Raw genomic sequence first — 16,352 nt, forward strand, 5'->3', positions numbered from 1 at the left:
AAAACTGACTATCCATTCCAGTATGGTGTAGATAAAACAAGAACAAACAAGAAATGCCTTTTGGAAAGAAAGGCCATGAACAGCAGATAAATAAAACAGATGTCAGAATTTTAAACACGATTTTTCTGACAAACAAAGAGTTAGGAAGAAATACCATGTCTATACTAACAGAGAAAGACAGTTTCTGTGTCAACAGCCTGTGCTTAAAAAGAACAATAGTTTGAGGACTTAATAAGAAATAAGTGCATTGCTAGAGAAATGTGAACTAGGAATAGGAAAGTGAAGCTACATTTATAAATCTATAAACAAAATTCCTTATAATCAGAGAACTCTTCTAACATGTTTGGGATTCACTCACTCATCCAAAAAATATTTACTGAGTACATACTATGTATGTAAATACCAAATTTATGCTTTAAAAATACCCTTTGGTTACTGTGTAAGAAAGGATAAAGTGAATTATGATCTTTATGCTAGAACATACATTTACATAAGAAAAGGAACAATATCCAAATTGAAGGAATGTAAATTTTGCCCAGGAAATGTTTGGATTTCTACCCCTCTCTTGGCAGTTAGAGCAGTTTGTGATTAGCTCAAGGGATATTCTGATCAATATGAGTGTAGATTTAAAAATTTAGTGTTGAAGCACCATTTCACCTATAATTCCTCCTCTTGCACATCCTAGAGAAGATAAAACCCTAACCCTAATTTTTGGGCCTCAAACAGAGTCTCATAGATCTAAATCACAACCAGCCTGGCTTCAATGCACAAAGAACAAGTCTAGCAGTGCTCCTCAAGTCCTTGCCTTACTACTGTCCCTGGAGGTGAGGATCAGGTCTTACCATTCATGACATCCTGTAATTCGGAGTCACAAAAGCTACTATCTCATCTGCATCATAATTTGTATTTTAGCAAAAATACAAATATACAGTAGCAAAAAGACTAATGAATTGCCTCTATAAATAAAATTGTCAACTTGACTACAGATACTTATATAACTTTATCACAGCAAAAAATAAATAAAACTAAATATTTAAATTCAACTATATAGAATAAGGTCTTTTGAGTTTTATTTAAAGAGATGCAAAATTTCCAAGCCTATCTTTTAAACAGTTACAACAAAGAAAGTTGTTCAAGCTTCTCTTTGTCCTACAGTAAATATCACTTGTAATAAAAATTAAATTGTTTCTCTAATTTCATTATAAAATTTCTATATGCAAACTTATTAAATAAACCTACATTAGCTGGCAGACATATCAAAGGGTTTTCTTTTGTTCAACATTATTTGTCATTGGTTTGCATAAAAAACTTTAAAAAAATGTGTGTGATCCTGGCCAGGTAGCTCAGTTGGTTGGAGCGACGTCCCGTACCAGGAGGCAACCAATCAATGTCTCTGTGTCTCTCTTTCTCTCTCTCTCCTCTCTTCTCTCTCTCTCTCTCTCTCTCTCTCTCTCTCTCTCTCTCTCTCTCTCTCTTCCTCTCTAAAAATCAACAAAAAGACATATCCTCAGGTGAGGACAAAAAAAAAATATTTATGTGTGATGGGTCCAAATTAACTAGCATAAATATAAATATTACATTTAGGCTCAAAAATATCAAGTGCAAAAATACAAGATGGGGCAAATACGTATTTATTTATACGCATTTATATTGAAAATTAAAAAGGTATATACAAATCAGTGCCACTCAAACGCAATTTTTTGTCAATGCCAATTTTGGTCACATTACTATTATATATTTATGTCTAGATAAACAATATATGAATTCTATTAAAAGAAAACCTTTAAGTAAGCAGTGAGCCCCTTCTCTTAGTATTACACGTTCAAAAGTTCAACAGTAGCCTTAGCCAGTTTGGCTCAGTGGATAGAGTGTTAGCCCTCAAACTGAAGGGTCTCGGGTTCAATTCCAGTCAAGGGCATGTACCTGGGTTGCAGACTCGATCCCTGGCCCCAATCAGGAAACATGCGGGGGCAACCAATTGATGTGTCTCTCTCACATCAATATTTCTCTCTGTGTGTCTCTCCCCCTCCCTTTCACGCTAAAAATCAATGGAAAAATATCCTCAGGTGAGGATTAACAACAACAACAAAAAGCAGGCAGAACTAGCATTGCTCTGCTCCAGAAGGTAAAATACAGGACCAATAGGAAAGAGTCAAGGTAGGCAATATATGGCAGTGCTTCCTAATAACTAGTTAGCAAAAACACCAGCTGCCTTACAGAGCTATGAACCTGAATAATTAAGCAGAGTCTGAATGATTACACAGTCAAGAATAATGCTTGGATAATTGTTTACATTAAAGCTAAAAATTACCTGAAAGGTCTTTTACATACTAATTAATATATTTTATTACCTCAAAAGAAATGAAATTTTAATATTATTGAGCTTTCATTAAATTTCCTTACTCCATAAGCCAAGTACAATATGTTCACAATGGAATTTTTTAGTTAGAAATTACTCTTAGGCTCTAAATGAAAACTGATGTTATATTCCAAAAAGACTGTACAAATTACATTCATCCAATAAAAAAATTGAGATCAATCTGATCACTGGAAGTAAATACTTTTTAAAAGGACACATAAATTGTAAAATGAGTGCCCATTAAATGTACAAGTTTGAATTTGGTAAGTAATTTTAATTTTATCATATTCATCAGATATCTATGAACATGAAAAATACAACTCTGTGTTTTAGAAAACTGTAAGAAAGGGTTATAATATATTGGGCTATTTGTACAGAATTTGATCATTTTAACGCAAAAGAAAAGCTAAAAATGGTAATGATCAGAAAAGTGATCGTAATTCATAATTTCTCCCTCTCGTTAAAAAAATTAATGTTTTTTTTACTCTTTTAGAAAACTATAGAGTCCAACAGCTACCAATAAAAATAAATTAGTCTAATTTCAGGAGAGGGGAAAGAGGGGGTTGAAATCAAGCTGTATTCTATCTACTCCAGTTGTATATATCAAACGTAACAAACAAAAATTAGAGTGTTAAATGAGCTAGTCACTCCCTATAGAAACTGTGAGAAAGAATACAGCCTAGAATTCCAGACTTAATTTAAAACTACAAGAAGAATAGCAATTCACTATTCATTATGGAAAATTGAATAGTGAAAACTAGAGTTAAATGGAACTACAATCACCACTTTTAATTATGTCTTTTCTGACCATATCCATAATTAAAACAGCTACATAAATATATATGCAATCAAAATGTCACTTCACACAAAGATAAAAATCTAACCACAGCATTCAACTTCTCACATGTGCAAAGTTCATAAAATACTATTGGGAAGATATTTCTTAAAAATATGAAAATCTCAAATTAAAAATTGTGGTGGGGTAGATAGAAAAAGAACACTGTATTAGAAGTGTTCTAGTTCTAATCTCTTAGTGACTTTAGGCAGATCACTTAGACTTCTGAACCTTGATTTCTTCATCTGTAAAATGAATACACTCCATCCCTACATTAGGGTGGTGGCAGTGAGAATAAAATGTGAAAACTCTGAAGAATACTGTACTAAAAGTCATGTCAAGTTATTAGTTATTGTCATTACTGACATTATCATCTATCAGTCTTCTAAGGTTTTAACAAATAAAGCTAACAATGAAAAGGCACATGTGAGCCAAAGAAAAAGCAGGTAAAACAGGAGAAGGCATCCTCCTACAGGCACGCGGGACTTACGTCCTGCATTTGGGCGTTGAAGACTGCACAAGATGACAACTGAAAAGACTGAATCATGGCCTGAGCAAGACCCTGTGGATCAGAATACAATGCACCTCCCAGGTGAGAATATAGCTGAATGACTATTTATAAATGGAAAAAAATAATTATACAAATGTTGAGTTTCTTGAGGCGTGAAACAGAGGGGCCTCTTTCTCCTCTGTAAAATGAAGGATTTGAACTAGATCAATGGTTTCCAAACTCTTGCTGGCATTTTTTTAAAATCAGTCAAGCCCTCTTTTAAAAAACTCACCAAAAATACATAAAATTTATAAAACAGATAAAGTGGTGCTGCATGAGTTGAAGTGGAAGCAGGGGCCGAGAGCCCCAAAGTCCTCACTTTTTGAAGGATTCTCAAGGTACTTCTTCTAAACTCAAGAGCTACTGGAGGCTCAGTCTGAAAACCACTGAACCAGATGATCAAATACATTCTAGCTCCATGAATATATGGCTATTATTTATAAACACTCAAAAAAAGTTTAAAATAGACTCTGTAATCAAGTCTTAGCACCTTCATTAAAAGCAGTAGCTAAAGAGAAATACTTTTGAAATTTGTTTTACTAAATTCTTCATTAAATTTACAAAAATAATTACTTTCAGCTTTCATCGGAAAATATAGTCTAACACACAAAATTATATGAATAATCACCAACAAAGTTTTACTAAAGTATAGGATGACCTAATTCATTCAATGCTAAATTCTCAATTTCAACTCTATAATCTGATATATTATCCTTTGGAATTTAAAAAGTTTACATTCCTTTACAAGGCAAAAACTGTATTATTATTATTATCTGATTTAAAATCCAAATTACTCAAAAACGTACAACCAGCAAGGACTTCCCTTCCACCTAATAACAAGAAATGGCCAACAACCACTAAGCTAAGCTGCTAAGATTTTATATTTGGCACAAAAAGGGTAGCTTAAATATGAGAGGCAGTAAGTATGTTATGGTGGTTCAATGTGGAACTAAACTTGGCTAGACAAGTATTCTGGTTCTACCATTAACCAGATGTGTGATCTTAGAAAAGTCACTCAACTTTCCTGTGCTTTTAGTTTCCTCACTGTAGGATGGAGATAATAAGAGAAACTACTTCATATATTGTGAGGAGAAATGAGTTTATACAGGTAAAGCATTTAGAACAGTGCTTGATACATAGTAAATGCTATGTTTGCTATTTAGTGATCTCCAAACCAGTCAAAAGAAAACTTTTTACTATTAAAATTTTTAATCTGAGATATTTATTCTTTTTTATGGTATTAAAATAGTCTCTCCTTTGAAATGATGGTGACAAGTAAATGACAGTTTTAAAATATCCTTACTTGGCAAAAATAAAATTTTAATGGCAATCCATTTGTCATGGTCCCCAGTGTTTTTTGGTTATATTTTGTGTTCCTTTTCATGGGTCTATAAAGTTTAAAAGTCTGGGAACCACTTTTGAAATTACATAAAACCACATTTAAAAGATAATATAAAGCAACAGTTAATATATAATCCATGTCTCTTCTTCCTTTCATTGACATATTAACTATAAATTGAACTCACTTTTCTTTGCCTCCAAGCTGAGTGCAAACTTAATTAAAAGAAAAATGATTCCTTGTAGAGTCACATGAAATTCTATATAAGAATATATTGAAAATACTAATTTATCTAATTTAATAAAGAATTCACTCATCTTAATTGGCTCAGCCTTATATCCTAGAATCAAATTTATATGGGTAAAAATAGTCTATTTTTTTAACTGCTAGATTCTGAGTCAAAAAGAAAAACAACAGACTTATATTTAAAATTAGGCTCAGCCGATATGGCTCAGTAGTTGAATACAGACCTATGAACCAGGAGGTCACGGTTTGATTCCTGGTCAGGGCACATGCCCGGGTTGCGAGCTCGATCCCCAGCATGGAGCATATTAGCAACTTAAATGTCACCATTAGTGTGCCTTTAGTACTACATAAGAATGCCCTGGGAACCTTTGTATGACATACAAAGTCAATAACATAATAATTACATTTAGAAATTACCCTTTCAACCATGGTTTACTGAGCTGTTAGAATAATGCTGCTTTCTGTTTTTAGTAGCATTAAGCTGCTGCTGTTACCTGAGCATGCTGGGTTTGTGCAAGCTCCTCTTTCCTGCGTTTCATGAGCTCTTTTCTCAGCTCTTTGGGTGCACTCTCCACTTCATTTATAACCTACAGTGTATAAGCATGCAGGAGGTGGGGAAATACTTTCTCCACAGCAAGCATTTATGTGAGCAAACTACAAGTCAAATATTAAAGCTGTTAAAAAGTTGAACATGCATTAGCATAGGTATTAGTTTGGTGAAAAAGAAAAAGGACAGAACATGCTTAATCTCAGTGCAGAAAAGGGACATTATGCCATGTAGAAGGTAATTAGTTGCTTAATTATCCCTACGTATCATTCCCTCTAAAGACCCAAAGACAATCAATAAAGGATTACTTACAGTACTGATGCTGAACTAAGATAATTAACTCAACTGACCTTCTTGAAAGATCATAAAATTATATCTATTGACACTGTTTGAAATATTGGGCATAAGGAAAGCTAATGCCCCTTATAAAAGTGAAACATTTCATAATTAGCTTGATAATTTTAAATAAAATCCACTAAATGAGATCAAAAGAACAACAGGGTAAGTAAGCCTTAGGACACACAAAGGAGAAATAAATGGATACTACATTTTCTTTTTTTTATAAAACACACCATTTTATACACGGTGTGATAAAAATAAATATATCTGACACTTTTGAGTTGGATTAAAATAACATTCTCCTTTGCTGACAATTTAAGCCAAACTTAATTGTCAAGTTTAAAATCAGTAATATAAGCCCTCATAAAATAAGTTTAATTTGCTATGATTTATTATACCCAATAAAACATATCATAAAATGAAGTATAATTTAGAGTTCTTTCTTTTAAATCATTTCAAAATTCTAGCTATGTATTCCACCTAAAAACAGACCTATAATCCAACTATGAAAAATGATCATGTATTTACACAAGTAAAAGCACCAAAAGCAACCAGATTCCAAATCACCACATGCTGTTGATGGTTTGTGAAAGAGACTGATTTTGATTTAACAGGGTATTTAAAATTTCCCATCAGTAATTCCTCATGAAACCAAATCACCATTAAAGGAAGAGACTCCCCAAATGCAAGAAGTTTAGTGATAAGGAAAAAAAATACATAATATAATTATTTAAAATATGCATTATCATGATCTCAAACATATTCACTGGCTAAAATTCCCTTACCCAAAACAGTAACAATAACTAGAGACTCATGTATTTAGGATTAAATCACATTATTTACCTGTAAAATTTTATTTATTTAATTTGCTAGTAAAAATAAACTCTCACCCAGCTGGTATGGCTCAGAGGTTGAGCATCTACCTATGAACCAGGAGGTCACGGTTTGATTCCTAGTCAGGATACATGCCCAGGTTGTGGGCTTGATCCCCAGTAGGCAAGAGGCAGCTGATCAATGATTCTCTCTCATCATTGATGTTTCTATCTCCCTCTCCCTTCCACTCTGAAATGAAAAAATATATATATTTTTAAATAACCTCTCAATGAAAACTACCCACGGTTTCAAGAGAATTAACATGTAGCCTCAGTAAAAGTCATACACCATGATATACAAAGCCATTTTATGTAAAATATGTGACAAAACAGTAATTTTTAGAAATGATAGCCACATCAAATAAAATTATATACCATTTCATTCACCTTTACCTAAAGAAATCATTGAAGACACTATATTTATTAATGTTTGATTCTTTCCTTTTTAAAGTAGATCCTCAAGTTCAGCAATATAATGTTCAATTTTCTGCATAATTTAAATGTTAAAGTCAATGGAGCTGGGTATTTGAAACATACAAAAGTGAAAATGCATTCACTAGTTTGGTTGAGATGTTTTGGTTCCATCCTAATAGATATATCATAATTATTGTTCCTGGGTCCTTTATAATCATGAAAAGGTACTTCTCCTCCTACACTGAAGGTACAGAATAAATCATAAAATTATCTCTTAAAGCTGCTAATATATAAAGCTCTCTTAGTCTGGGGAGAAAAAGACATACTAATCCAATATATAAGTCTTCTTTCTCAATCAATGACAATCTTACACACCACAAACAAGATTCTACCGCAATATGGAATAGTTTCAGGAAAAATGAAAAAATTCATCCTATTCAAATGATTTTACAGATGTTTTCTACCTTTGATTCTTCAAAGTATCTCACAATTTGATGAATTTGAATTTCAGATTATTTAGCTTTTGTTTCGGTACAATGTCAAAGAGAGGCAATTAACTTAATAAAAAGAATATTTTAAGTATGAATTAAATATATTATTGCCTCCTACAAACATAACACTAAGTTTTCTTGAAAAAATACTTCTGTAATAGGCCTTAAATGTTGTATTAATAAAAGAGAAATGATAATTTGGAAGAAAAATGAAGACTTGGTTCAACGTGTAGCTGGATACTTACTGGCAGATTGTGAACTTGAATAGGCCATTAAAACCTCTTCTACTCCAGCCTCCTGAGCAGTAAAATGGGTTAACACCTGACCTTACTACTAACCTACATGACTGTTGGGAAGATAACAAAAAAAAAAGAGTCCTATTTAACTAATAAAAGTAGCTTGAATAATTAAAAACAGTAGTTACACTTACCTCCTTTTTTCGGTTCTTCAATATATTCTGAAATTTGGACAATTCTCTCTCTTGTTCTCCTTTAATGCGTTTGGCTTCATCTCGCAAGCGATTTGTGTGTTCTTGTTCTAGACGTTCAATAGTCTGTTTCTGCTGTTTTTCTAGATTCTCAATTTCTTGGTCATATTGTCGCTTTTTGCTCTGTAAAACAATGTAGCTCAAGATCATTTTATTTTTCTTTCTTTTTTTTTCTTTCCATGAGAACTGTCTTTTCCTGAAATGTTGCAGATCGGTTACAGCAAACAGAACGGCGACCGTCAAGGAAAACTGTCACTCTGGGCTCCTTTTTGACCGCAGCAGCTACGTGGAAGCAGCTGCAGCTTCAATAAGGGCCACCATTTTATTTTTCTATCACTCATATTAACTATTATAATGAAGATGTTTACTAAGAGGACATAACTAGCATTTTAATTTATATGTAATGAATATAACCTTTGTAGTACTGAACAAGTCAAATGAACTAAAATATATAATTTTTCAAAAAGTCATGCATTTCTTTTCTTCTAACATGGAAAATAAATACAGTTGACCCCTAAGTAGGTTTGAATTGTACAGGTCCACTCATATACAGATTCTTTTTTTTCAATAAATATACAGTTGGCCCTCTGTATCCCTGGGTTTCACATCTGCACATTCAACCAATCACAAATTGAAAACAGTATTTTCAACCCATGGTTGGGAATCCATGGATGCAAAGGCCTATTGTATGCATTGTTCTATATCTTCAGATTTTGGTATCCATGGGGGGGGGGGGGGGGGGCGGTCCTGAAACCAATCCTCCACAGATACCCAGGGACAACTGCAGTTAGGTTTTTAAGAAGTTACAAGTTAAACATGGATTTTCTACTGCACAAGGGAAGGGGCAGGGCTGCAGGTTCATGCCCCTAAAACCCTGCACTGTTCAAGGGTCAACTGTACATTTTTCTATTATACAAGCAGTAGAATGTTGCAAATTTTTAGAGAATCCAGGAGAATATCCAATTGCTATGAAGTACTAAAGTAAAAAATATATATTTATACAATACTAGAGGCCCGGTGCATGAAATTTGTGCGGGGGGGGGGGGGGGAGGAGGGGGTGTTCCTCAGCCCGGCCTGCAACCTCTCCATTGTGGGACCCCTTGGGGGATGTCCGACTGCCAGTTTAGGCCCCATCCCGGCAGTCGAACATCCCTCTTGCAATCTGGGACCACTGGCTCCTAACCGCTCACCTGCCTGCCTGCCTGCCTGATCGCCCCTAACCATTCTACCTGCCTGCCTGATCACCCTTAACTGCCTCTGCTTGCCAGCCTGATCGCCCCCTAAATGCTCCCCTGCCAGCCTGATCACTCCTAACCACCTCTGCCTTGGCTCCGCCACTGTGGCTTTGTCCAGAAGCTGTCCAGTCGACCCAGTCTAATTAGCATAATACCCTTTTATTAGTATAACTAGAGGCCCAGTGCACAAAAATTTGTGCACTCAGGAGGGTCCCTCAGCCCGGCCTGTGCCCTCTTGCAGTCTCTGGGAATCCTCAGGGGATGACCACCTGCTGGCTTAAGCCCGCTCTCCGGGGGACTGGGCCTACGCTGGCAGTCAGGCATCCCTCTGGCAGCCCGGGAGCCCTCGGGGGATGTCCACTTGCCAGTGGGGAGCAGGCCTAGCTGCAGTTGGACATCCTTAGTGCTGCTGAGGAGGCGGGAGAGGCTCCCACCACCACCGCTGTACTGGCAGCCGTCAGCCTGGCCTGTGGCTGAGCAGAGCTCCACCGTGGGAGCACACTGACCACCAGGGGCAGCTCCTGCATTGAGCATCTGCCCCCTGGTGGTCAGTGTGTGTCATAGTGACTATTCCCAGTCTTTCTGCTGTTAGGGTCAGTTTGCTATTTACCCTTTTATTATATAGGATAGAGGCCTGGTGCATGGGTGGGAGCCGGCTGGTTTGCCCTTCAGGGTGAGGGTCCCCACTAGGGTGCCACTGGGGTGCCTGGCCAGCCTGGGTGAAAAGCTGATGGCTGTTTGCAGCTGGTCACACCCCTTCAGCGTGGGGGTCCCCACTGGGGTGCCTGGCCAGCCTGGGCGAGGGGCTGATGGCTGTTTACAGGCTGGTCAAGCCCCCAACCCAGTGGGGACCCTTACCCCATGGAGGTTTGGCCAGCCTGGATGAGGGGCCAATGGCTGTTTGCAGGCTGGCCACACCCCCTTTAGGGTGGGAGGTCCCCACTGGGGTGCCTGGCCAGTCTGAGTGAGGGGCTGAGGGCCATTTTCAGGCTGGCCAAGCCTCCCCGGCAATGGAAGCTCCCAGCCTCTCTCTCTTTTTTTTTTTTTCTGGGATTTATTTACCTTCTATAATTGAAACTTTGTAGCCTGGAGTGGAGCTCAGAGCCTGGCCAGGGCTTGGCTTCCTCCATCACCAGGGGCAACCCAAGGCTCCAGCTCCGTGGCCACAGCCAGCTGAAAGCAGGTAACTGGGGTTTATTTATCTTCTATAATTGAAACTTTGTTGCTTTGAGTGGAGCTCAGAGCCAGCCGTGGCCGGAAAGCTTGGCTTCCTCCATCATTGGGGCAACCAAGCCTCCTGCTTGCTCCAGCTCCATGGCTGCCAGCCGCCATCTTGGTTGGGTTAATTTGCATATAGTCACTCTGATTGGCTGGTGGGTGAGGCTAAGGCGTAGCGAAGGTACGGTCAATTTGCATGTTTGTCTTTCATTAGTGTAGATGTTTGATAAATCAAAGGTCTTATCTGAAGTCTATTTTAATTATGTACCATTGTCATTTTCAGATTTACCCTCCTTCATTAATTTCTTAAAATAATCATCTTATATCATTGAAACAAATCTTTTGGAATTATAAATCTACGTTTTCAACAAAAGATTGCTGCTTATATAAAACTTGAGTAACATTGCAATTTTGGATAAGAGAGTTAAATATTTGTAAAGGGTGTTTTCTTTAACATATTAAAAAGCAAAACATTCTGAAAAATATCTGGGGGGAAAAAGAAACACAGCTTTTATAAGGTTCTGGAAAATAGAATATAAGTACTATAAAAATACTCAGTAAGAAAAAAAGTTCATTATTTTCTTAGGAATTCTGTTATGATCCAACAAATGTAATCAATAATACTGCACTTCACACAAAACAATTCTTAGCACTTACAAAAACAGCAAAAGAACTATGTTTAAAGCATAAACACTGTAACATTTCAAATTATCCTTTTTCTAACCTACATTAAGCTAGATGTTCAACATAAGTTATCAAAATGTTTTACCACATTACTAATTCCTTTTGTAACTTTGGGCACAAGGTTAAACCAAGAGTCAGTTACAATTACCCTTGACTAATCAGCACTAATTTATCTAGCAGCTGTGAATTGCCAGAGAAGTAAGTTTGTTTTGAAAAAGCCCCCAAGAAGTTCTAATACTCAGCAAGGTTTAAAGATAACTGTTCTAGACTGGCTTAAAATCTTGGATTCCAAATCTGAGGTCAAACTGTAACAATGAAAAATGATCCAGCAATAGGCACACCAAAGAACTTTGTAAACCATCTTCATGATTCCAGGTTTTCACGACGGATTTTAATCAAGGAAAAATGAGGACACCGATTACACTCTAAGTCAGTGATAGGAAGACTAGAATGGACCCTTTGGGGCAAAAATACATCATAAAGTCAGAAAAATCTAGTCATCAGAGAACAAGATCTAAAACCACTAGTGGGTTTTTTCTTAAAGCATCGAATTTCATAATTAACAAAATGGTACAAGTATTTAAGACTTTACCATCATTTCTTGCTCAAAGCGCCGGAAGATTTGCTCTCGCTGCTGCTGCAGTTTGCTATTGAGCTGTTGTTGGGCTCTTTGCTCTTCTTTTTGAAGAAATCTTAATTCCCGAAGTTCCTGGCGTCTGAATAAAATGTCATAGTGATGATAGAGACAGAAAGCAAAAGTTACACCTTTGAAATAATGCTTTTAGAAAAAAAAACTTTAAAAGTAATTTTTTTCAAACATAAAAGTAATAAAAGAATGGTCCAAAATTAGCCAAGTCTTTATTCCCTTCTCTAGTCTTCAGCCTTTGCAGAGACTAAAAAGAAGTCATAAAACCAGTTTTAATTATGTTGTTCTCTACTCACCTAAGAAACCTCAATTCTTCAGTTTTGGAATCACTATCTGTAACTATCTTTGATGTTGTTACACTCACTTCTACACCATCAACAATAAATTTGCGTGTTTTCTTCAATGTTTTCTTTTGTCTTCTTGTTTCCTGAGTGAGATTTTATTTTAGTTAGGCTTTATATGAGCAATACGAGATAGAAAGCATTTTTCTTCTTTAAAAAAAAAAAAACTGAACAGCCATTAAGACTACACATATAAAGAATATAAAGCAGTAAGACTCACATGTAGAACCAGTTACATCATCTTATACCTCATTTGGCTTTCACATGACTTTACAGATGAAATCTAAATTTTTTCAAGTGGAAGTATGACTTCATGATGTGCATGTATAATTTTTATGATACCACATCATAATCAGATAAGGATTCTTACAGTGGTAAGGATCAATTTACCTAAGTGACTAATTAGTGTAACTTTTACATGTTAACCATTATTTTTTCTTCCTCTTTTCACCTCGTAGGTGCTCAGATACCTCTGCTTTCAGTTCTAGAACCACTGACAAAACAAAATTGAATTTCTGGGGCTCAGCCCTTAAAGACTCTAAATCAATAGGGTTAAGGATAGCTGGGAATTTGTATTTTGAAAAGGCTCCCAGGTAATTTTTAAACCCTGCCAGGACTAGGAATCAAAAGCTATTTCATCAGCAACAATATCAACAGCTCTGCTCTCCATTTCAGGGCTGGAAATGAATGTGTGATTTTAGAGTTACTAGCAAGATAGCACCCTCTACTGCACCTCAAAAGAACCATATTTGCCCACTAGCTATTGCCTAGCATTCTTTTTTTTTTTTCCAAACTAAAAGAGAAAGTTTATTTACAAAGATACAAAGGTAGTAGAAGTGAGCCAGTGGACTGCTAAGCTCAGGAAACAAGTTACAGAGGCAGAGGGTCCTTGGAGCTTAGGAGAGGGACAGAGAAAGGTAACATGCCTGGAGGGAAACCCGAGAGGGAGAACTGCCTACCACTCTTTATTAAGACCAAACTCTTAAAAAAAAAAAAGACCAAATTCTTGATTCCTCAACTGATATCCAAATGTTTTTTAAATGTAAACAAATAATAGAAGTATAACACTCCTACAAATACATAAACATGGTAAAAATACAAATATTGAGAGCAGATAATTACTAGGTTTTGATATGGGGGAAAGCTTAGAAAGCAGAGGGAGCAAAAGTAGAATGTGAAAATACTAAACTCAAAATGCATTAGAATTTTAAACTGTCTTTGTCACTTTCCAGTCACCTTTTTGCAATCCCTTTATTGTTCTATTCTCCAGGCTTCCAGTTTCCTCTCCTCCGCATAAGCACCCTAACCAGGCTTCCTCTAAAATCTAAAGTGGGCTTGCCCCCCCAAAACAGATCTACATCCCCATAACCTCCAAACTTTCCATTTCTTCAGATCCTAAAATATCCATAATTAACATGACCTTAATTCTCAAAATATTTGCATTTTAAAAAAATTAGTATATTTTTATAGTGTAACTTAAAAAGTTACCATACATAGTTACATTACTCAGTAAGTCAGTGAATGGACTTCTGATTAATAGAATTTCAGTCAGTGAAACAAAATAAACTGAAGACAATCTAGGCAAGGCGTAATAATCTGGGGCAGATAGGCAGGCTGACTAGTCATGCCCTAGTCTTGTCCCTAAGGTCGGTTTTTCTAAGTTGTTTCTGCTTTTCACAGTTTTGTCTTCTGCTACCTGTCAACCCAAACTCTTTGTCCACAGTTCACCTGCATCAAAATTCCATGGGGTCTTTTGTTACAAATACTGATTCTTGGGCCCCACTCCATACTCCTGCATAGCTCCCCTCTGCTAAGTCTTAAGCACACTAATATTTAGGAGCTGCAAGTGTTCTGGGTTTTAGTTTTGTTTGTTTTCCCACAATGGTTTTCATGGCAGTAGTGATGGCTATGACTGAGGAAGAAGCAACAGTGGTCATCTGTGTGGGCCAGTGGTAAATCAAGGACTGTTTACACCCTAAACGTGCTTTAAAAAAGATCATTCTTTCTCAATTCTCTCATATACTATTGATTCTTGCTAAAATAGTATCTACCTATGTACAATAAGAGAACCCAAATCACACTAAGCAATAATATATACTGCTTATATCAAGTTGGCAAAAATAAGTAGGTACTACCAAAAAACTTAAAGGTCACATCCACAACTTCTCTCCTTGGTTCTGTTAATTGATTGCCTTTGTAGGCCTTAAGTATTTTATAGGAGAAATAAATACTACACTGATTTAGTGCTGCCTTATTTTCAAGACATCAGTTTCACATAAACTCTAAAACTGCCAAAATGACAAAGAAAAACCCAAACAAGGACCCATGTACACTTACTTGTAAAGATATTGATCCACTGTCTTTAGTTTTGCTTAGGAAGCTAGAAATAGATAAATTCAAGTCAATGCTGCTATTATCAGCAGAACCAGTGCCTGAATCAGTATCATTTTCCTTTTGAATCTCAGATTCTGGTAGCAACATGGTTTCAATTTTTGATAAAGCACCTATTTCCCCTTTATTTTCTGCACCATCAGAGTTGATATTAATACTAGGTATTGGAACAGGCTGAGGTTCACTGGGCTGTGAAGTGGCAGTAAAGTCAGGTTCTGTTTTAATTGGCACTTCACGTGGAATCTCTTTTTGCTCTGATTCTGTCAGAGTAGTGGCTTCATGAGCATCCTGTGTTTCACTTCCTGAAGCCTTTTCGTCAGTATGAATCACTGCACTTCTGACTTCTATTTCTTCAGTGCTACTTGACTCAGTAATTTCAACTTCATTTGTCCTGGGTTCCTCAGTGGTCTCCACTATGTTCTCGGAACTGCTGATTAACTGTTTCTCGCCTTTGCCTTCTATAGATTTTTTATCTATCTCATTAGTTTCAACTATTTCTCTAAGAGAAACTTCCTCAGTACCACCAACCTCAGGACCCTCCATGGGTCTACTTGCTAATTCCTGACCTGCTTCAACCATTTCTTTCCCATCATTACTCTGAGCGTCCTTAGCTTTGTTTTCAACTGCCTTCTGAGCAACATCTACGACCTCACTTGTTCCTATTGCATTACTTGTATCACTGATCACATCTTTTTTCATTTTCTCATCTTTTCCCAAATTCTCTTGGGTGTCTTCTTTGGTAAGCTCAACTTCACTGTCAATTGTTTGAATATCTGCCTCTTTTTCTCCAGTCTCTTGAGAAACTAAATCCATTGTTTGAATAGTAGTATCTTTAATTTCTTCTTCAGATTTTATAACCTTATTTTCAAACATCTGTTGCTTTTCCTCATCCCTTTCTTCCTCAGGTTTCAGACTCTGTTCAATATTTGTTTCTACAGTTATCATACTATTCTCTTTTCCTTCGTTGATTGACTTCATGTCTACTCTTTCTTGGTCTTCTGTGTCAGGCAGATTTTCAAGCTTGGGTCTCTTCTCCTCTCTCCCATTTTCCTTGATTATTATTGTTCTAGTACGGAGTTCATCCATAGCTCCTAAATGTTCATCAATACCCTCCACAGCTTTTCCAGGCTCTTCAGTAGTGGGTTTTTCATTAAGAACTCTGCTGTTAAATTTATCTTCAGGAGTATTACGTTCTGTTTTTTCTGAAACAGATTCCAAAATACAAGCATTTTGTGAAAGTTTATCTTCTTCAGAGCTGGCAATGCTGAGGTCAGAGGAGGCACGCTTACTTGCAGGTATTGGCTGAAAAAGATTTTATATATTTTTAGTGTTAAAACAAGATGGTAACCAAAACAACA

General features: G+C 36.4%; 1 protein-coding gene and 1 non-coding gene across 4 annotated transcripts in view; both read right to left on the reverse strand.

The window, feature by feature from the left end:
- Window positions 1–16,352, reverse strand: part of SLK (STE20 like kinase) — a 53,258-nt gene that overhangs the window by 12,386 nt on the left and 24,520 nt on the right. Inside the window, exons 9-13 of one of the 3 annotated variants that reach the window (XM_036336069.1) lie at window positions 14,941–16,296; window positions 12,559–12,689; window positions 12,209–12,332; window positions 8,423–8,602; window positions 5,824–5,916 (exon numbers count right to left, since the gene is read on the reverse strand). In XM_036336069.1, the coding sequence (XP_036191962.1) occupies window positions 5,824–5,916; window positions 8,423–8,602; window positions 12,209–12,332; window positions 12,559–12,689; window positions 14,941–16,296 (1,884 nt within the window). The remainder of the gene's footprint in view (window positions 1–5,823; window positions 5,917–8,422; window positions 8,603–12,208; window positions 12,333–12,558; window positions 12,690–14,940; window positions 16,297–16,352) is intronic. The other 2 variants (XM_036336070.1, XM_036336071.1) reach the window with 2 other exon arrangements.
- On the reverse strand, window positions 8,664–8,798 carry LOC118670427. Its single transcript, XR_004972322.1, has one exon. It is a non-coding gene; the product is annotated as a small nucleolar RNA SNORA16B/SNORA16A family (small nucleolar RNA).

Source organism: Myotis myotis, unplaced genomic scaffold (genome assembly GCF_014108235.1).
Source record: "Myotis myotis isolate mMyoMyo1 unplaced genomic scaffold, mMyoMyo1.p scaffold_m19_p_15, whole genome shotgun sequence".
In the NCBI taxonomy this organism is placed as follows: Eukaryota; Metazoa; Chordata; class Mammalia; order Chiroptera; family Vespertilionidae; genus Myotis; species Myotis myotis.